The 22,292-nt window shown below is 40.5% G+C and overlaps 1 protein-coding gene across 2 annotated transcripts in view; it reads left to right on the plus strand.

Annotated features, from left to right (window-relative positions):
• Window positions 1-22,292, plus strand: part of JAK1 (Janus kinase 1) — a 124,168-nt gene that overhangs the window by 52,299 nt on the left and 49,577 nt on the right. Inside the window, exons 2-4 of one of the 2 annotated variants that reach the window (XM_045835339.1) lie at window positions 13,538-13,650; window positions 16,994-17,074; window positions 19,494-19,692. In XM_045835339.1, coding sequence (XP_045691295.1) covers window positions 17,069-17,074; window positions 19,494-19,692 — 205 coding nt within the window. In that variant the 5' untranslated portion in view covers window positions 13,538-13,650; window positions 16,994-17,068. The remainder of the gene's footprint in view (window positions 1-13,537; window positions 13,651-16,993; window positions 17,075-19,493; window positions 19,693-22,292) is intronic. The other variant, XM_045835338.1, reaches the window with a different exon arrangement.

The following is a 22,292-nucleotide window of genomic DNA, read 5'->3' on the forward strand; positions in this document are numbered from 1 at the left end:
GTCCATTTCTTAATCAGATTGTTTTGTACTGAGTTATGTAAATTCTTCGTGTATTTTGGAATTAACCTCTTATCAGATATATGACTTGCAAATATTTTCCTCCATTCAGTAGGTTACCTTTCATGTTGATGTTTCCTTTGCTATGCAGAAACCTTTTAGTATGATGTAGTCTCACTTGTTTGTTTTTGATTTTGTTACTTTTGCTTTTGGTGTCAAATCCAGTAAATCATTGCCAACCAAGAATGATGTCAAGGAGCTTACCCCCTGTTTTTAAACAATTTTAATTTTCATTTACAGTTTACATTCAACATTATTTTGTATTAGTTTCAGATGTAGAGCACTGCAGTTAGTCATATATGTTCCACAGGGTTCCTCCTGGTATTTCAGGTACTCACCTGGCACCATACATAGTGATTACAATGTTGTTGACTATATTCTGTGTGCTCTACTTTGCATCCCTGTGACTATTGTGTGACTACCAGTTTGTACTTCTTAACCCCTTCACTTTTTTTACTCAGTGTCCCAACACCCCTCCCCTCTGGCATCTATCAGTTTGTTCTCTGTATCTTATAAGTCTGTTCCTATTTTGTTTGTTTCCTTATTTTGTTCTTTAGATTCCACATTACAAGTGAGATCATGTGGTATTTGTTCTTCTCCGCCTCCACCTATTTTTTTTTTAGGAGTTTTATGGTTTCAACTTTTATTTTCAAGTCTTCAGTCTATTTTGAGTTTTTTTGTGTGTGTATGGTGTCAGATATTGGTTCTGTTTCATTCTTTTGTATCTGTCCAGTTTCCCAACACTATTTATTGAAGCCCGTTTTATAGATAAAAGAGTTGAGGCTCAGAGATTTAGGAACATGTCTAAGTTGACAAACTTTCTCAAAGAAAAGTCAGAATTAGGACCCAGAGGAGTGATTTTAAACTTTGTGCTCTTATCTACTAGGTTTCCTGCCCTGCCACTTAATCCTCATATTGTTCATTATCTCATTCATATTAGAAGCTCACCTTAAAAAGGTTTAGAGACTGTGTATATTTCTAGAAGATATTAAGGGGCAAAGGTCATATGCTAGCCTCTTGGGAAGAAGCTGCCATACAACACTTTGTATCCCATTGGCCAGAATTGACTCTCATGACCTTATCTTGCTGTAAGAGGCTGGCGTTTGTAGTCTTCATTGTGGGCATCCATCTGCACTGCTATACATTATTGAAGAAGGGGAGGAAGGATAATGGCATACGACTAGCAATCTCTACTACCCACTCTGAATCTAGGGGCTCTGTTGCCTCTCCATCCCCATCTTCTTCTGACATTTGGTTTATTAGATCTTCCCTTCTCCGTCTTGTACCTTCACCGTCATCCTTTTGGCTCTTTTCTTTCCAACATCGTTTAAATGTTCTTAAGTCTCTCATCGTAATATGCAGTAACACAGTACAACAAAATTTTCAAAAATCTATAAACAAAGGCCCTGCTTTCTATGGTGGCCCTGACTAGTGTGACTCGGTTGGGCGTTTTCTGGCAAAGCAAAAGGTCACTGGCTGGATTGCTGGTTGGGGCGGGTGTGAGAAGCCCAGGTGGGGCTTGTCCAAAAGGCAGCGAATTGATGTTTCTCTCCCTTTCTCCCTCTCTTCCCCTCTCTCTAAAAATAAACAAAACCTTTACAGATATATATAAACCAAGGAACTGTGTATGCTCAGTGTTCACTTTATGCCCCTAGACCCTTACATGGGGCATGGGAGTTTAATAACTGTTTGTGAGAGAGCAGATGCCTGAGGGGTTCAGACATTGTCCTTTAGCTTTTATCAGCTGGTTGACAGGGAGGGGCTGCTTAGTTTTACTGATGGCACGAATAGTGGGACCCATTTTACTGCTGAGAGTACCAAGAGAGTAGAATAGATTGACTGTTGTGGTTTAACCACTTACTAGCTACACTTGGCAATGACATTTGGTGGTGTCATCTCTCTGAGCCCCAGTTTTCTCATCTGAAGAAATGAAGGCTCCCCTGACCTCATAGGTGGTTATCATGATTAAATGAGAAAACTGTGGTAACAAATACATTCCTGATAATACTGTTTTCTGCTTTCTATGATGATTTTTAAGATCAAGGAGTATCTTTACTTCTACTACTTTTATTTTTCTAAAATACTTAAAAAATTTAAATGCCTTCATGCAATAGAATATTATTCAGCTATAAAATGGAATAAAATACTGATACATGCTACAACATGGATGAACCTTGAAAACATTGGGTGAAATAAGCCAGACAAAAGGCCACATATTTATGATTCTATTTATGTGAGATGTCCAGAATAGTCAAAAAGATTAACAATTGCCATGGGATGTGGCAGGTGAGAATGGAGAGGACTACTGGTGGGCATGGGGTCTATTTTGGGGGTGATACAAATGTTCCAGAATTAGATAGATGTGATGATAGAGGTACAATTTTATGAATATATGAAAAGGCACTGAATTTTACTCTTTAAAATAAATTTAAAGGCTTCACAGGGCAATATAAATAAGAGAATATTTGAAAACTGTCTATAATTTTGATTCACAATTTATCATTGATCTGTAATAGAAATCAACATTTGCTTAATATCTTGTATGAACTTGAGTTTTTTTCCCACTTGAAGGCCCAGTTAAGTTGATAGTAGACTTTGTAATTTTAGATGCCTCCCAGCACATGGAGAAACGTCAGGGTATGTTGTTGCTCATTAGAAAGAAGAACAGGCTGTGGGCTTTTTCATGGGTACCACGGTGTGGGTGGGAGGGGGGATAAAAATACAAAGTTGGCTTTTCACAATTTAGTTAGGCATTTCACTACACATTTAATACTGCAAAACAGTTTCTGAAATGCTAGCTAGTACACAGTGTTCATATGGACTAGGTGAGTACTTCTGGAAGGAAGCAGGGATGGTTAGGGATCGCTAGGGAAGGCATCCTGGCAAAGGAAATGTTTAACTTAAGTGTTTGTTTCTTCCACAAACATTTATTGAATATCTGCTGTCTCCTAGGCACTGATTTTTGGTGCTGCATATTGCCAGATAACAGCTACAGTCCCTACTCCTGGGGGCCTTGGGGAGAGAGGGGTGGGTTGGTAGGGCACAAAGACAGTGGAAAAGACGCAATTCTACAGACAATTGCAGAGCAGGGTTGTAAGTACTGCTGTAAAGGTAAGCACAGGGAAGCCTGGATGGAGGAGATGATTCCTGAGCTCTGAATTGAAGAATGAGTGGGGATGGCAAAGGCTTGGAGGACAAAGGTGTGTTAGATGACAGGAACTGCAAATAACTCATTACATTTGGATTCTGGAGTACAAATGGTAATAATCCATGGGAGGTTAAATCACAAGTAGCCTTGAAGGCCATCTTTCCTAAGAGAGTGGGAAATAATAGAGTTTAAGTTGGAAGGGTAAAATTTCAGCTTTGTGGGATAGAAATATGAGTGGGTGCATTGTGGAGGCTGCAGTAGAGGCAGATGAGAAGGAAGGCAGGAACTTTTGGGATCACTATTGCCTTAATTTGAGAGAGAAATAATGGGATGCTGGTGGCTCACTCACCAGCTGGATGTGTGAGCAGTCTGTGACTCCCAGCTCCTCTTTCTTCGGTACCATCCTTCTGTCTCAGTCTGACCCCAGCCTACCTCCTCGGTCTTGTCTCTTGTTTCTCTTTATGAATAGGCTTAAGTCTTCTGCTTGCTGTTCCCCAAAACAGGCTTGCTGATTTTCTGCCTAATGTCTTTGATTACATCTTTCTTTTCACCTGGAATGGTGCTTACCTCTTCTTTTTACCTGTCCAGATCTCTGATTCATGAAGCCTTTGGTATCATTCTGTGCTAGAACAGTCTCTCTCCTCTGAAGTCATAGCACTTAATATCTTGCTTTTTCATCGGCAAATAATACCTTTTGCTCTGTCACATCTCTTAATTGCTTTGGGTCATCAGTAGCTCTTGAACTGTTTTAAAATCACAGCAGGCAGAGTGATATGTGGATATGATGGCTTAAATAGTGGAGTAGGAGTTGACACTTCTGAACCTTGGTCCCAGCCCTAACTCACTGTGTAACCCTGAGGAATTACTTTTCCCACCTGATTAGAGTAGTAACACACAGTTGTAGAACACATGGAAAATCTTCAAAAGCATAAAAATGAAGTAAGCACTAATTCCACGGCACCTAAGATAACCACTGTTAACACAGGTGATTCTTAGAGTGTCTTCCCCATTCTCCATCGTTTTTCTCTCTCTAGGATTTTTTGCCTGTATCCATGCAACATAGTTAGGATCACCTACATGCTATTTCGTAACGTGCTTTTCTCATTAATGTATTTTGGGGTTGCTGAAGCAAAACAAGGATTTTTAAGTCCAAACCGACATGTGGAGCCAAATTGCCCTTCAGGAAGGTTGTACCAAAGAACTGATAATAGCCATTATCTCTGGGGAGTAGGGAGAGGAACTTTGGCTTTTCAGTGATGTAGTCTGTATTCTTGAATGCATGTTGTTATTATCATGAGTCTAAATATCTTTTATAGTTTGGAGATGATGGTAATTTATACTTCTACCTAATCCAGGCTTGTATCTATATTTAAAAATAACCATATAACCTCTACTGATTAGACAGATTAAAAAATGGCATTCTGTCATTTTAATTTGATTTGACCATTAGTGAAATTTGACCTTTTCACCATGATCATTTGTCATTTTTTCTTTAGTTTCCACTTCCTGTGCCTCCTGATGACTTGGATTTGAGTCTCAGTTAATAAATACACGTGCCCTTTCATGAGTCACTTAGTGTCTCTAGGCCTTAGAGACACTAAGTAAAGTGTCTTATGGGAGTAAAATAAGAGGAATGATACTTAAAATTATTGAGGAGCAATAGATATTATGTATTGAAAGTGCTTTGTAAGGCGTAAAAATTATATAATTGTATTTATTGATTTTTATTGATTTTGATTAGTTAATGATTATGAACAGTTAAGCTGACTTTGCTTCTTTACATTCATTTGGAGAAAGGCTGAAAAGGCAGAGGTTCCTTCATTAATATTTATTTTGGTGCAGTGTGGGATTTATGAGATTTGGCATCAGAATACCTGATTTGTGCAGCATTTCTGCTTCTTATCAGCCATGTAGTGCACTGTACAAACACATTCTTTTGGCCAAGACCAGAAATGTTCAAGGACCACCTGGCTGATAGAATATTCATGCAAGCTTGTGGAGACTGTTTAAATGGATGATAGTGCAAGGGAACTTGTTTATGCAGAATCTTCTAACTGGGTTCTCCACCCCCATTTCACCCCTCACAGTTTTGTGAAGTGAAAATTGGTCAAAAGTATGATTCTAAGGCCTGAGAAGTTCCGATATGACCTTTTGAATCATCAAAGGCAGATAAATTTCCATTCAGCATGATTTTTGTGAATTCTACCCTATTTAAATCCCTGGGAACATGGGCAGTCAATTATCTAGGACACTGAATTCTGGATAATAGGGAAACAGGGCGGCATAAACAACTCGGCTGAGTAATAGATGACCTCCTGGCCTCCTATTTCTGACTCTGTGTTCCCTTTCATCCAAGGACAAGATGTTACAAAAATAATTCAGAGTGGCTCCCCAGGGTAGTCCTCAGACTGCACCCGTGGAGGAGGGTGAATCACCAGCAGCATCACCAGCAGCATGTTTGTGCTGCCTGCCTTTCTGAGCTGATAAGTAAAGGCCCCAGCCAGGCTCTTCAGCCTTGAGGAAAAAGCTCTGGGAGAGTTTTCTCTGACTCATTCACAGTGTAATTTGTAGAAGAAAACTTTTAGCTCCTCTCTCTCTCCCTCTCTCTCCCTCTCTCTCTCTCTCTCTTTCTCTCTCTCTAAGAAAGAAATTTCTTCTTTGAGAAAGCATGTGTCTAGTAAGGTGAGGTTAGAGTATGGATTCCCAAAATGAATATTCAAATTAGCTCTTACTCAGATAACCTTTATTGTCCTGGGATGATCACCCTTCAGGGGAAGTGGGGAATATCAGTGTACCATGCCTATATATCCATCAAGGACTAGTTGATTCATTTAAAATACTTAAAAAAAAGGTTATTTTTCCACACTTGAATTTTAAGTGTCCCTAAGCCTTACCCCATCATCTTTTTGTGTCTGAGTGCCCCCACCCCCATATAGCACATTCACACACAAGGGGGACTTTTCTTGTTTCTGAAGAATTCATGTGAGTCTGGGGATTTGACTTCTCCCTGAGGGTTGTCTCCTCAAAGGAAAGTCCAGACTCCTTAGGTGTGGGCATTTGTGGTCCACTGTAAGCTCGCCTCAGCTTTCTTCCTTTCCTCTTTCTGTTCAGCTTCCAAAGGGTTTTACACTTCCCCTTTCCTGCTTTTGCTGTTTTTCACATTACCATGATTTCAAATGTTTCCCTTAGTCAGCTGCGATTTTCATCCTGTTTGTATCTTCCCTATCCTTAAAGGCCCAGTTCAAATCCCACCTCCTCCATCATTGTCATACTGTTATATGTCTCCTGTGGGCCAGGTGTTCTACTAGACCTATATATTTTTTTCTCCCAGGGTTTAAAACAATCCTATAAAATAATTACTATCATTCTTATTTGCAACTGAGGAAACAACCACAGAAAATTGACAAATTACTTGATCATAGGTAATAAGTGGCAGGGCCAATATTCCTGCTTAGGTCTTCTTGACCTGACTATTGAACCCCACTACACTGGGTCTCTCTGAAGCCTTCTGGATTGGACTAGCTACACCAGCCCCCACCTCACACTTCTCAGAACAGGGTTTTTGCATTGGTTGGGTATGTCTTATGTTTGGTGGCCAATCACGTGGCTACCAAAGCCACATTTTTGGGTTGCTTACTCTTCTTGGTGATGCATCTTTTTTTCTTGCCAAACTGTACTTCACAGGCTTTTCATGATGAGTTTTTGCTTGCTTATTTTACTTAATGAATGCTGTCCAGGAACAAGTGAGTTATTTTTCCTAGTTGTTGTTATGCTCATTTTTCTGCTTAGTCTAATTAGTCATTAACATCCTACCATAATATTTATCTCAACAGTAGTGTTAGCAGATTATCCTCCTTTCCTCTACCTCATTTTTATTCCCTTGAAAGGAGAAACAAAAGAATCGTCATGGCTGAAATTTGTACTCCTCCCCTGCCCCCACAAAAAAAGTCAACAGGAAAATTAAATGGGATGAATGAAGACCAGGTATTGCCACTAAATAGTTTGGTCCAATGAGATGACATTTTGGCTAAATTGAAGTGTTTTTTGTTAGACAAGGGCTATTTGATAAAAGAATTATAGATGTAGTCATGGCTTTGCACATGCTTGGGACCTCACTTCAAAGGTACAAAGAAGTGTCTCATTGTATAAAGTGAGCATTTATTTTGAGAAAGGGGTACGTATATCTGTTCACCTTTTTCAGTTCATTGGCACATAAATATAATTACTGTTGCTACAAAAGACTCCTACCTAATTCAGGTTATTTACCACTAAGCCTCCAAGACTTGGAAAATTCCCATTGATAGCCATACATTGAACTCTTCTTTCTGTTCACAGTGGCTATTTTTATGAAATGCATTGGAAATTTTGCACAGATGTGAAGTAAACAGAATGGACTTCAGATTTTTTTATGCTTTGGTTTCCCCAAAGCATAAAGTTAGAAACTAGGGACTGTGGGAGTTAATCATGGATAAGAGTAGCAGTTATTGGCAGAATTTAAAACAGGGATCTTCCATGCTTTGTGGGTATAGTTTCTATGTTTTCTTGATCTCTAACATCATATGGACTTAGGACATAACCAACTGGAGAACTTTCTGGGAGAAGAAACTATATGTATTATACGGTGAAGACTGAGTGTGGCATTGTGCAGTGGGTCTCAGCGTAGCTGTTGGTGTTGAAACATCGTAGGCTACACACAGTGGGGAAAGGAGGAAGGAACTTCTGGTAATCAGGCATTCCAGACAATCACATTTCACTGTTTTTTGTTCAGCTGGGGGCAGGATGCACATTGGATGTAAATAGTGAATATAAAGTAAATTTTATTGGTTATTTTGTTGAGCCCTTTACTCTAGTGTTTTTCTAATTGTGATTTGATATTCATCAGTGGACTATGAAATCCATTTTGTGGGTCTTCTTTACCATTTAGAAATATATTATTAAATAGAAGAGAATAGTATAGAATAGAAAATATCAGAGTGAATTGCACATAGTAGATTATATTTCTGTGAAACTCATTTTGTGTCACACACACTAAAATATATTTCATTCTGTGCATCATGGTCAAAAGGTTGGAAAAACTGTTGTTAAAGCATGGCCATCAGCACAGGTTCCCCGGATATCACCTAGTTCTTCTCAGCCCTTAGTGGGTTCTTGGCCGATGCCAGAGACAACTGGGACAGAGCAGGTAGGAGAGTGAGAGATGATGGCTCAGTGCTCTGAAGGAGCAGGGTCGACTTGGTGATCAAGTCTGCTGCCTTGGTGAAGACCAAGTGTGTTCCGCACTAAAGAGCTCTGCCTGCAGTTTAAATTGGAGCCCTTGTTGGCAGGCTATCTCAAAACTAAACATAAAAACTGATTCCAGTTTCCTGGTTGAGGAGAGGCGTAGGGACACATGTAGGGAGACATTTTTTTTTCTTTTTTGAGATTTCCTCTTTCTTTCTCGCCAACTTCACTTATATTTTGAGGCAATAGCTGAGTTCCTTTGTTGTATCAGTTAGAGTGGACTGTGCCATTTGTGGGATTGTCCAGCATCTGAATCCCCTTCATTTCCAGAATAGTCTTTGTTGCTATGGAAGCTGAAGGAGGTGCACACCATTGACTAGGGGTGAGCTAGTTTAAGCCTTTTGGATCCCTCGGTCCCAGGATATTTGAATCTGGAGGGAATGGCACAAATATTATACAGAGAGATAAGATCATTCATGGAAACAGCAGAGAGGGGTCCAGTGGTGCTATCTGGTGACTTGTGGCGGCCATGCTAGAATGGTGTCTTTATCAGACTGTTGCTGTGTTTTTATATCTTTCCCTTTTTTATCCTATGGTAAACAGAGCTGGTTTCTCTTGTTTGTACCCAAGAACCCTGAGTGGTTAAAAAATTACAGGAAACGTGCACAATGGATTTCTGCCCGCAAAAGAGTTTAGTACAAGACAGAGAGAGGCAGTGTGTAAATACAGAGTAGATACACAAATAAATTAGTAAAAGTCATTGATGTGTGGAGAGATTCAGGGTGGTTTCCTGGTGTTCCTTTATTTTATTTTTTTTAGATTTTTATTTATTTATTTTTAGAGAGGGAAGGGAGGGAGAAAGAGAGAAACATCAATGTGCGGTTGTTGGGGGTCATGGCCTGCAATCCAGGCATGTACCCTGACTGGGAATCGAACCTGCAACACTTTGGTTCGCAGCCCGTGCTCAATCCACTGAGCTACGCCAGCCAGGCCTGGTGTTCCTTTAAATTAAGGTACCTTCAGGCTCTGTCATAGGGCATATCAGCAAGAGGTTCAGTGTCTTTGCATCATGACATTTTGGAAATACAATTAATGAAAAATTAGTGTTGTGCAGTATAACATTGTTTCAGACATTTGTAAAATAGGGTTTTTTATTAATTGAAAAAGTTTTTTTTTTAAAAAATCCTTGAATATACTCAGAGAAAACTGATTTCCTAATGAACTCTGAGCTTTTTGAGTAATAGCCAGTCAAGAACTTACTTCGTAAAAAGATTTAGAGAAATATTGAATCTTCACAACAGCCCTGTAAAGTAGATGCTTTTTATTAATTCCATTTACAGAGGAAATGAAGCCTAGAGAGGTAGAATAATTTGCCTAAGGTCACACAGACTTTAAAGCTGGGATCCAAACCCAGGTTAGGGTGACCCTTAGGTTTCTGACTGCTTCTGTTCATAAGGACCTTGAGAGGTCACATAAATACATTTTTATTTCACAGGATTCGAGCTCAGAGAGCTTCAGAGGCTTGCTCAAGATCAGGCAGGTTCTGGCAGAACTGGGCTGGAACTGGGGCCCCTTTCTGATGGACGGGTGGTTTCTCTTACTGCCTACAGGAGGAGGCTGGTGCACAGGCACTGTCCCCCGTGGGACCCACTTCACGTTCCACACCATCTGCCTTGTCCTGCAGGATCCCTCCTGGTCTGCATGTTTCTTCCTACACATCCATCCATCATTGTTTTCCTTGCTCCTGGCCCTTTTCCAGAACAGTTGTACCCTTCCTTTCTGTCTTTTAAAACCTCCTCTGTTCCTCAAGCTGGAAACAGACTCCACTCTCCACGATCACTTCACAGTCCTTTCTTGACTCCTGTAGTTCTCACTGCCCCGTCTCTTCACATCACCTCCACATCTGCTTTCTTGAAGTTCCCCTGTTGTATGTTTATCTGGCCAGCTGTTAATAGACTGTAAGGTTTTGGTGGGCTCAGATTTAATTGTGGTACTTCTATAGATTTCCCCAAAGCCGCATGACTTGTCTAAGGAAGTGTAGCAACCTGAAAGGGCAGTGAAGCTAAGGCCAAGAAATGTGTTTGAGCCTAGCCTTACCACTCGCTGGCCACTTGACCGTGGGAAAGTCTGAAGCTGAATCTTCTCATCTGTGAAAGGGACTGTGAGACTCAAATGTGGTTATAGATGTGAAAAACGTTTTAAGCTCTAAAGTATAAGGTTTTATTGCGATGATACAAGAATGGTTGAAAAACACAAAAGGCGAAGGCATCATTCTGCACCCTCCATGTTTGGCATGTCCACTCCTGCTACCATATTTTTGACCCCTGTATTCTGTGCTCTTCAACAACCTTATAGTTATATTAGTGGTAAAAGAAGAAAAGAAGTAGCAAAGCATCTTGATATAATGTGGCTTTTAGGAAAACACTTATTGACTTTAATTAAGCAGAGTACTATATTTACTTTGATCAGAAACCCTCTCAGGGAAAGCAGGCTCACTGGGAGCAGAGCAGAGAGCCCTGACCCATTGAGTTGGCATTGATTGTTTGAGCGTCCCTGGAAGTTTATTGTAAATGAAGCAGCACTTACAGTTCTGGGGTATTCCTGGAATTGCCGCCATAGCTATAAGTGAGTTATTTTGTGTGGCAGGAATGGCATATAGAAAAGCCATAATTCTGACTTGCTGACAGGATAAAATAGCAGGTTTTGTATTTATATTATCTGGTCTTTTGGCCGGAATCCATCAGCTTTGCACAGTATCTTGTGATGCTTTTGTCGGAGCAGTTGTTCTGGGTCTCAGCAAAGTGGGGGGGGGCCACTGGGAGCAACAGACACAAGTCACGTCCAAGGCTCCTGAAGCTGTGAAGCCCTGGTAATGAGACTGAAAGGGATGCAGAGATGCTTTCCCTGTCTTGATGTGTGTGTTAGGCCTCCAGGAGGTTCCATGGCCCCGTGGGTTGGGCAGGTGCCAGGCCCACCAGGACTTTTCCTCTGCACACCTGCAGTAGTGGTGCCAGAGCAGTGAGTTAGTGGAGGGCTGGAGCACAGCTGGTTTTTTAAATAACCATCTCTAAAGGGAAGGGCCGTGGAATGAGGTCAGTCTCCTAGGTGGATGTTAGAATGTCTAAAGTATCAAAAAGCCACAGAATATAGTGGTGTTGGTGATGGGGGCATTCTAAAGCAGTTTTTTCCCTCCTGTTAAAGGAGCAAATCTTTGGAATCAGTGTTTGACTTCTGGCACTCCACTTGATTGGCCTAAAACCTCTCCTGTTTCTTGTGAGTATTAAGTGTGAGTGCCTAGTTCTGTGCATGAGATGGAGATACTGGAATCCCCTCTGCTTGACTAAACAGCATTCTGTCAAGCCGTAATCAGTTTAACAGAAAATCTGGCCAAAATCTCTGTTAGGCACTTTATGTGCATTAATTCATTTAACTCTTTTTTTTTTTAAATAACATTTATTTTGCTATTTTTTCTTTTTTTTAATTTATTTATTTATTTTTGGGGAGGGAATGGGGGGGGAGAGAGAGAGAGAGAGAGAGAGAGAGAGAGAGAGAGAGAGAGAAACATCAATGTGCGGTTGCTGGGGGTTATGGCCTGCAACCCAGGAATGTACCCTGGCTGGGAATCGAACCTGGGACACTTTGGTTCCCAGCCCGAGCTCAATCCACTGAGCTACGCCAGCCAGGGCTCATTTAACTCTTAACAGCTCTATGAGATATACACTATTTTATCCCTCCACTTAAAGCTGAGAACATTGAGGTTTAGGGATGGTAAGTAACTTGCCTAAGATTATTAATAGCTAGTAGGTGTGGAAGGCAGGATTCAAACCCAGGTCAGGATGCCGCCAGCTCACGCGTCTAGTTGCTCTACTCTGTCATCCGAGATTTATGAAATGGGACTTTGATTTGTGACCAGGCTTTTGTCAGAATCCCTGTTTATTCCTTTGTTTTTCTAAGCAAGCTCAGTCTACCTTTGTCTTCTGCCATATACTACATTATATTGCTTAGCACCTAAAACCTTTCTGAGCACTATCACATCTCTGGCCTCATTTGAAAAAGGTACTGTAGGAGCTTGATGAAGATTTTTTTGGAAGATTTTTTTGATCCTTACCCAACTATTTATTTATTTATTTATTAAAGATTTTATTTATTTATTTTTAGAGAGGGGAAGGGAGGGAGAAGGAGAGAGAGAGAGAGAATCTATGTGTGGTTGCCTCTCACATGGCCCCTACTGGGGACCTGGCCTGCAACCCGGGCATGTGCCCTGACTGGGAATCAAACCTGCGATGCTTTGGTTTGCAGCCCACGCTCAATCCACTGAGCTACGCCAGCCAGGGTGATCCTTACCCAACTCTTTAGACAGGATGTTTCCTCTCAGGTTAATGGATGGGAAAACTGAGGTTCACAGATTAAAATGATTTGCTCACGGTCACACTTGCTACACTTGCTAGTTGTGTATCAAGTCATTAAGAACCTACACACCTGGGATTATGGTGACTTTTCTATTGCATATATTGCTTTGTTTGTCACCTTCATCTTTTGTTTAACAACTATTTAATTACATATTGATCACCTAATTCATATGTGCTGGTGTAAAGTGCTAAACAAAAGAAATTAAAATCCCTGCCCTTTAGAAGCCTGCATTTTGGCTTTAAGTTTCCTTACCAACCTTAAGACTAGTGCCTGCTGAAATAGTTTTTTAAGACCTTTAATCTTAAAATTTTAAAGGTATGTATTATACAGCTGATTTCAGGACATTTTCTGATTGCATTAAAAAACACTTTTTCCCCTGAATTCATACCTTAATTCATCAACATTTTATTTGTATTTTCAGAGATGAAAAGCTTTGACTCCTTTAAGACATACATAAAGTAACTCACTGGAGGTGTGATGGTTTCTTTAGTAAAAACATTAGATAACCCAAAGTATTTTATTTTGATTGTCATTGATTTTAATCATTATCCAGTCTGTTTTTTATCATGTAAATCTACCAGCAGCCTTTGGCCAAAAGGCATTAATATTCTGATGATCATATTTGTGAATATTAACATAGTCTGTTTTTATGTCTCGTTTCTCCACCATTCAAAATATAATTGTATGTTCTTTCTTATACAGATACTAGTATTTCAAAAGATGTCCTGGAAAATATAAGAGCATTTGGTATCTTCAGAAATAGATTTTTGGATTGTGCAATTTGGAAAACAGTTGTTATATCCCATCTATTGCAGGTTAGTCCTTGTTCAGGCTTACAGAATTATGTTGGGTTTATGTTACTGTTTCCTCATTCAGAAAGTATCAGATGTACTTGTCTCTTGCAAAGACTTTTACAAATTAAGAAAAAATTGAGAATCTACAAAATTTCCCTGATTTTTTTTTTTTCATTTAAAGTAGCTTCTACAAGTTTGAGCCATAAAATTAATCCTCTGCCATGGAAAGAAAGATATTTATAAGTACGTAAGTTAGGGTGGAAGAATTCACTGCTGTCTTCAGAAAGCCTTGCCTACTTTTGTCCTTCCCATTTGCTGAGCTGCACTGTTTTCATTTGACTTGGGTATGGAGCCCAGGGAACTGTGTTGTTTTTAAAGGGCATTGTGTAATTCCAACTGGCCAGTTTTTCTAACATTAAAGATTTTCTTTTTGTATCTTGTACCAAGAAACTTAAATTGATTTCTTGGAATTATCCAAAGTATTTATAAACTGATCTTATACCTTTTCTACCTATTGTAAAAATAAGTAGCTAGAACATATTGTTTGGTTTATTTGAAATGTTATTTGAATGAAGCCATTACACAAATGCTGTGGCACCAAAAACTGCTTGTCATCCTGAATGAGGGCAGTTGTCATTTCATGTAAATTGGATCAGCAGTCCTAGGTTTAAGTGCTTAGGATGATGCCTAGCATGTCTTTTAAGTGCTTTTAAAATCTTTATCATTAGAATGTCAGTTTTCTGAGAGTAGGGAATTTGTTTTATTGAGTCACCATATAAAACATCATGGCAAATGCATGTTGTCTAAAAATTCTATTGCTGATCTTGTTTTCTCAAAGAGTTAAATCTCTATGCTAAGCATCGCAAATTGATTTTTTTTTTTTTTTGTCCTGCCCAGTAGTACTGGAGTTCAGTTTGGAAATTAGGTGCAATGCAATTTCAACACAATGTTGTTTGCAGTGGAAAAACCAAACTCTGCTTAATTACAGGTTGTCATAGAATTGCAGTTCTAGAAGAATGTTAGTGATTTTAGTCTTATCCTAGAATCTTACAAGAGGCCTAGAACAACCTCACAACTCCTAAGTTCAAGTAACATGTGATCTGATCGTGCATATTAAAATGCTTCGTGAGTTCTAAAAAGATTTGTGCTGTAGCTCTTCTTAAAGAGCCTTGACCTGGTGGAATTTATAGGTCTCTGTCTGCTCTAAAAGGCTCCACGTATGTGTCCCTTTCCTGGTTTGAGGCAGGCTTCTTAATTCTCTGCATGGAGCTCATCTGGTTGATTTCCATTCCTCCTTGGCAATAGACTCTGATGGCACACTGCAGGAAACCTGGGGTAGAAAGGCCCCAGACATGCTGTTGACAAGTACTGCTGATAAATGGGTTAGTGCTGTAAAAACAAGTATGGGAGGGATTTTCTTATTTATGCAGCTGGAGAGGCCAGACTAGTGCCTTCTGTCTGAAGGGCCTTTGCACATGATAATCCTGCACCCACATTGCTTTCTCCCCACCTCTCCAGATAACCATTACATCTTAGGTCAGTATTAACTTTCCTCTTGAGCCCCATGTTCAATCACATTCCTCTTATTTTATATGAGCTCTCTTTTTTCCCTCAGGGCATTTTAAGCTCTTTATAGTTACCCATTTCTGTGCATTTTTGTTTGATTCCATTGGTCCTGTAGACCAGGGGGTCCTCAACCTTCGGTCCACTGACTGGTACTGGTCTGGGCCTATTCAGCACCAGGCGGCACAGCAGGAGGTAAGCTGGAATGTAATGTGCTTGAATCATCCCCAAACCATCCCCTACACCCCAGTCCATGGAAAAATTGTCTTCCATGAAACTGCGCTGTGGTGCCAAAATGGTTGGGGACCGCTGCTGTAGACTATAAGCTCCATGTGATCAGGGACCATAGTACTCTTGCTCTTCATTGCGGCCTTGTGACATAACCCATTTGTTAGCACTTAGAACTCAGAAATACTATTGAATAAATCTCCAAATGTGACATTTGAAATTCTGCTTCTGAACTGAAGCACGGTACTAGCATGTAGCTAATATCAGGCTGTTGTTTCGATGCAGGGCAGGATATCTGTTCACATAATTAAAATAGTTTATTATATTCTAAAAGCCGACAATCTGACAATTTGCTCTTTGATTCTTGTTAAAATTGTCCATGTCAAAATAGCCAAATCAAAGTTGTCCCGTCAAAATTCATGCTCATATCCCCTGTGTGGCCTCCTATCTACATCTACAGCGGAAAGCCTTCCCGAATTAGCTCTCAGCAGTGTTTGTCACCAGAGTTAGCTAGAGGCACAGAAGATGACATTGTGACACACTCTGTTGATTCTAGATTGATTTTACGTTCTCCTCCGTGCCATCTCCCACTTGGATTGTGGGAGGTCCTGTGGCCTTGCAGCCTCAGAAGTAACACATCTTCAGGCCACCCCCTCTGCTCCCTCTCCACTTCTTCCGCATTATGCCTGGGACTGTGCTCTTCCTAAAGCTGGATTCTGATCAGATGTGTTGAATGACATACAGAAAACTGAGACAACAACCTGTGTTAACTTGGAAACCACTTTCAATCCACTAAGGGTGGTTGCTCCTTATTTGCAAAAATAATTTGATTCTACTGTTAAAAGAATTTGTGAGGAACACCAAGGAAAGTAGTTAAAGCAAAGAGCTCTGTGTGGTGGGGGGGGGGGGGGTTCTGGGGGCGGGGGCGGTGAGTTGTGGTTGTGAGGATGGGACCAGGCACATTAGTTCTGTAGAACCAAGCTGGCATTCTTCTCCAGTAGGCTTTCAGGTGAGGTTGGGGAGTTGGGAGGGGACTTTATGTGCTACCTAAGTTTTCAAATAAGAATGGCTCAAAAATATTTGGTGAACTTAAAGTATATCATTTGTCAGATTTATTTCAGGGCCCTCCCCCTTTATCATACTGTACATTGTTTCACCATTAAATTGAGGCCAAGGACAGACCACTTTGAGAGGAGGGTAATTCTAAAGGAAATGGAAATAGGAAATAAAAGTGCACATCTTTGGGCTTCCTAAACTGTTTTTCCAAGTCTCAGGAGAGAGGCTGTTGATGGAAAGGGTACACAGTCTTCACTTACACTGGGCAGGGCACTGTATGCCAGGAAGCAAAAGTCCCCACTTCCTTTCTTGAAGCCATGAAAATAATACCTTCTTGATGTTTATACCCTGCGGCACCTCTGTCCTTTCATTGTCCTCATCAAGGATGTTTTTTCCTTCTTCCTCCCAAATGCTTCTTCCCGCTTATGGTTTGGGCTGTTTCCCTAATGAAAGTGTCCTTTTATTTTCGGATGCAATTACCTCTGCAGCTGATTTATTGATTTCTCTTTGTCTTTAGCTCAGCTCTGAACGGGCTTTGGAAAGTAGAGAAGAAAATCCAGTCTGCTTTTGGGGATATTGGACAGCCGAATAAATGCAGGTATGTACATTTGCATATTAAAGACAAAAAGGAAAATAGATCATAAAAAGAATAATGAAACCAATCTTGAAATTGTAGGGCTACCTGTACTATATCCTTTAGTTCTGAACTATTGGTATTTTAATTTTTGTTCATTGCAAATGTCTAATGTGCTGCTTAAAAAGAAGTCCTGAGTATAAGAATGTAGGATGTACAAAGTGCAAGTTCCCTTGTAACCCCTCCTAGATTCACCACTGTAAACTTACTGTATATTTTTGCAGATTATAGGTATGTATGACTAAAAGGATGATAATACATGAATTATACTTTTTTTTCACTTCATAGTATGTCATATACACCTTTCAATGTTGGTTCATATAGCTTTATGTCTTTTTTTTTTTTTTACTAGCTACCTAGTGTTCCTGTTGCTATTACTTACTTTGTTTAGTGAGTCCTTCCTTGTTCGACATTGTCAATTGTATGGTTTTTCCCCATTTCAAATGATGCCACATCTTGTGTGTGTCTAATTATGTATACCTGCCTGATGATCCCATCCCCTCAGGGTGAAAGTGTGTAACACTATCTTTGTATTCTTCCCCTCCCATGTCTGTATAAAATCTCAAGGACAAAGGTTTATCTCACATTGTGAAGCAGACTTTAGCTACTTTGTTCTCCATTTCTATTTTTCATGGGGTGAATTTGGGGATTTAGTGTTGAGCTTTAGAACTTTCTTGCTTAACAGTTGACCTGAGCCTCAAAGTAAGTTATAAGCTTAGTCTTTTCACCTGGTTTTTGGAAGATTCTGGCTTTCAGATTCATTCTAGAGATTAAGCAAGTAAAATTGAATGTCCCTCAGTTTGTAGCATTGAGGCATGCATACCTAGGTTATGCCCCTCCTATAACTCCCTTAGGTCGCTCACTGGGGCACCTAGTAGACCAAGCACATGAATTTGGCAGAGACAGCTGTGACTGCTGCATCCTCTATGACTTGGCTTGTTTTGAGGAGCTTCCTTGGGTCATTCTGCAGGCATGTAAGTCTCTGTGCTAGGTACCTGGGAACAAAGATGAATGACACAGGTCCTAAGGGAACTCTAGCACATGTGAGGAGAGACACAGACACATGAGTAAGGTGGTCATAATTCAGTGTTGTCAGTGCCATGTGGTGAGTTTGTGAGAGAGCCATCTAACTTAGGGAATGGGAGGCTTCCTGGAGGAGATAGTCTGAGCTGAATTCTAAAGAAAATTGAAGTTTTCCCCAAAAGGGTTGAGGTGGAAGGTATTCCTGGTAGAGGAATCAGCATGAACAAAGGCAGGAAGGTGAGAAAAAATGCATTGGGGGAGGGATGGGAATGGGGCCAGCTAACAAGAAGACCGCAGCTTTGAGGGTGTGAAGCATGAGGAAGAGGCTGGGAGGGATGGAGTCAGACTAGTGAGGCTAGCTGGCCAGGTGACGGAGAGCCCTGGTAGGAGTTTGAGGTTGTTCTGTAGGTTAGTGGGGGGCCTTTAGAGGATCTGACGTGTTATTGAGACGTTCCTTTGGAGGGTAAGTGAAGGCTGGCTTGGCAAGCAGGAGGAAAGTTGTGGCCTTGGGTCAAGGAAATTAGTTTGTAAGCCATTGGTGTTGGGGTGTGGGGAAGAAAGAAAATGTAGGGATTTCCTTTGTTCCCCTCTCCTTTCTGGCCTTGCCTGAGACCAAGTTGCTGAGGTTGGCTCTTTGATCCTAGTTGCCATCCCCTTTAGGAAGCTCACATAAATGGCTTTTTTGCAAGCTTCTCACCATAGGGTTATGACCTTTTCAAAGCAAGGCTGCCTCCCCTCATTCTGTTTCCACAGCATGCTGCCCATTCTCCTGCCATCCCACAGGGTGCTGGGAGCCCAGCTCCATTAATCAATTTTCATGACTCTTCCATGTGATTTATGAATATGAATTACTAGTCATGTTGTGGACACTCTGTCAGAGCCAGCCCTGGGCTGGGCTCTGGGGGCGTGTAGATAGATAAGTCATGGTTACCGCCCTTACTGAGCCTGTAGTTTAATGGGAGATAGACATAAAATTAAAAGTGTGATTCGTGTCATAGTTCTATTCAAAAGTGAAATGATTCCAGAAGAGTTGGCAGCAGTATTAGCACCATTAACATCAGTGGTTGCAGAGTGAGCCACATCTTTCTGCTACAACTTGTGTGCAAAACAGAGAAAATAAATTTAAGCCATATCTAAAATTATTCTGATTTTTGAGAATATGGTCTGACCATAGTTGATTTATTAGAATATGTAACTGATTATTTTCTAGTTTCACCTGTCATAAGCTCTGATGCATTTGATTTTCAGGAAGGGAAGGGGCAGGGAGAGGTACTTATCCAATATTTCTGTGTGTTTACCTTCATAACAGATACTAGAACTTGTAGCATGTGGAGTGACCACAGTCTTGTTTTCCTTACAGTATCTAAATATAAAAGAGGACTGCAATGCCATGGCTTTCTGTGCTAAAATGCGGAGCTCCAAGAAGACCGAGGTGAATCAGGAGGCCCCTGAGCCAGGGGTGGAAGTGCTTTTCTACCTGTCAGACAGGGAGCCCCTCCAGCTGGGCAGTGGAGAGTACACAGCGGAGGAGCTGTGCATCAGGGCGGCACAGGAGTGCTGTGAGTACGGGCAGCTGCCCTGGGCCCAGGGCAGGTTTTGGGGGCACACCATCCTAGAAGCAGGTCTCATGTCTCTGCCCCTGGTGGTTCCGCTAAGTGGAGAGAGGTGTGGGCTCTGGGAGTCAGGGAAATTGTCTTGCCTCTGCCAATCACTTGCATTTGACCTTAGGTCAGTGATTTGAATTCTGAGAGCTTTACTTTCTTCCTGCTTTCACAGATGAGCTGTTGGATACCAAGGAGTGATGCTTGCCTTCTGTGGAGGCTTAGTTTTTGTTTCCCCCACATCTGGGCACCTAGCACAAAGTTACAGACTCAATAAGTGGCATCTCCCAATATCATAATTGTTTAAAACTTTTGAAAAGTATGATTCATCTTTCTGCTGTGACTTGTGTCCTCCCCCTAGTCCCCACCCATGTGATGCCGAGGTGAAGTGAGAAATTGAGTGTCACTTTGTGGCTTGGTCAGCTTGCCAAGTTGTGAAAAGGACAGTGAGGCTGTGAACAACACAACCCATTTTTTTAAAGTGTGGCTTGTCTTACTAAACTTAGCCTGTGCCTTCAGCAGGTAGAAAACAAACTGAGTAACAAAATAAAGCCCTTTTCATTATCTTTTAAACTTGAGGTCATTGGAAGTTTATGGCTACCTGCTTTTAAATGAAAAATTTAAGTCATAGAGACTTAAAGATCTAATCCACTTAGATCCTACAGTGATGGTTGTACAACTCTATAAATATATTAAACTTCACTGAATTATACCTCTAAAACAGGTACACTTTGTGGTATATGAATTACATCTCAGTAAAGCTATTTTTAAAAATATTGACTCGTTTTATGAAGATGAAGTAACCATGATGACAGACAGTCTGGTCCATGTTTTAGTTGTGTCATCTTTTGCCCTCAGAACAGCTCTGTGGGATAGAGTGGTTATTGCAAGAATCACCTTCCTTGTTTGTGATACAGTTTGTCTGGAAAACCCATTTTCTTTCTGATATATATCTTTCTGCCAAAATGCTTTAAATAACAGTTCTAATTTTTTTTTAAAAAAGGTTACTATAGGGGGAAAAAAGTATAGTAGACTCTTACAAAACATAACACTGTAGAACTGGTTGAGATACATAGATTATAAGGAAGAAATGCATTAATAATCTGAAGTTATTTTGACTAGATATCCAAGTGTATAAGGAACTGACTTTAGATATCAGCTTTAAAAAATATTCGTAATTAGAAAAACAACTACATGAAATTGTTGCTTCTAAAATACTTTTTAAGGCAATGTGTTTTTTTTCTCTTTTCCCTTGAGATTTGGTTTATAGTGTTCGTCATCTTTGCCCAGCTCCTTGCCATCAGCATAGCAGGTACAAACCTCAGTTTGTGAGCAGGGAGCATTTGTGCAGAATTGTGGGGGTGCAGAGAGAGATCGGGGAGCTGCTGCTGCAGGAGAGTAGAGAGCCTGTGAGTCCGAGGACAGCCACCAGCCCCTGGGAGTTCCTGGGGTTCTGGGCTCAGGACCAGTCAGTTTGGGGCATCAGACCCTAAGCCCAGTCTGTGTAGAATGAGTGGTCTCTATTCTAACTGACTCAGGAGAATGTTACAAAAATTTATTAATTTTTAAAATGTCTGAATACAGAATGTGACACATTCTTGTAGCTTTCCTTATTATATAGTAAATTATGTTTGGAGGCAGTGCTATTTTCTTCCATGTTTTTCACTATTATATGACAAATTTTTGTATTTTAAACTTTCATTATTTCACCTTCTCAACAGTTCTCTTTTGGTGCGAATCCCCAACCTTGCATTTTACTAGATGAGTAACCCCAAGTCAGACTAAATCTCAAGAGGCAACAGTTTCTTTACTTGTAAATCGCAGAAATAATACATAATTAGAGGTTAGGAGGATTTAAAGATAATGAATGTATAGTGTGTTAGCCTAATGCCTGACACTAAGCCAAATGTTAGTAATGCTATTATTATTCCATACTTTTATATAAAATTATCTCTTTGATACTCCTATTTACAAATACTAATACTATTAGAATCAGACCTGTGATAGAATTAGAGACAGATCCATGATTATAAATAAATTATGCTTCAAATATGGATATGTATAAAGAAAGGCTAGGCTTCCTGGCCAGTTCACAAAATCCAATTTGCGAATGAAAAACTATAGTATAACCTGAAACATAGTCCCAGTAATACTGGATCCAAAAGTCATTTGCCCTTGTTCCCGAGAGAGAAAGCTGTTTACAGCTTAGCTCCATCTTCTCTGTTCCACAGAGGAGTGTAACTTCTGAAGGGGTAACTCCCAGATAGTTTGAGGGACAGGGATTGAGGTGAAGTGTTTGGCAGAGAGTATCAGTGCGGTTGTAACTTCTTTGTCGTCATTGTTGTTCAAGTACAGTTGTCTGCATTTCCCTCCCACCACTCCCCCCAACCTCTGCCATCCCTCCCTCCCTCCCCTGATCCCACCCCCACCTTGCTTTCAATTTCCTAACTCAGCGTGTTCATTGGAGAGAGTCCCTGCTAGGTAGGCAGGGCTGGCAAGAGTCCCCATCATTGTCTGTCTCACTTCAGGTGTCTGATTTGGGAAACAATGACCAGTTC

Source organism: Phyllostomus hastatus, unplaced genomic scaffold (assembly GCF_019186645.2).
Source record: "Phyllostomus hastatus isolate PE091 unplaced genomic scaffold, TTU_PhHast_1.1 phas_contig_209, whole genome shotgun sequence".
NCBI classification, from domain to species: domain Eukaryota; kingdom Metazoa; phylum Chordata; class Mammalia; order Chiroptera; family Phyllostomidae; genus Phyllostomus; species Phyllostomus hastatus.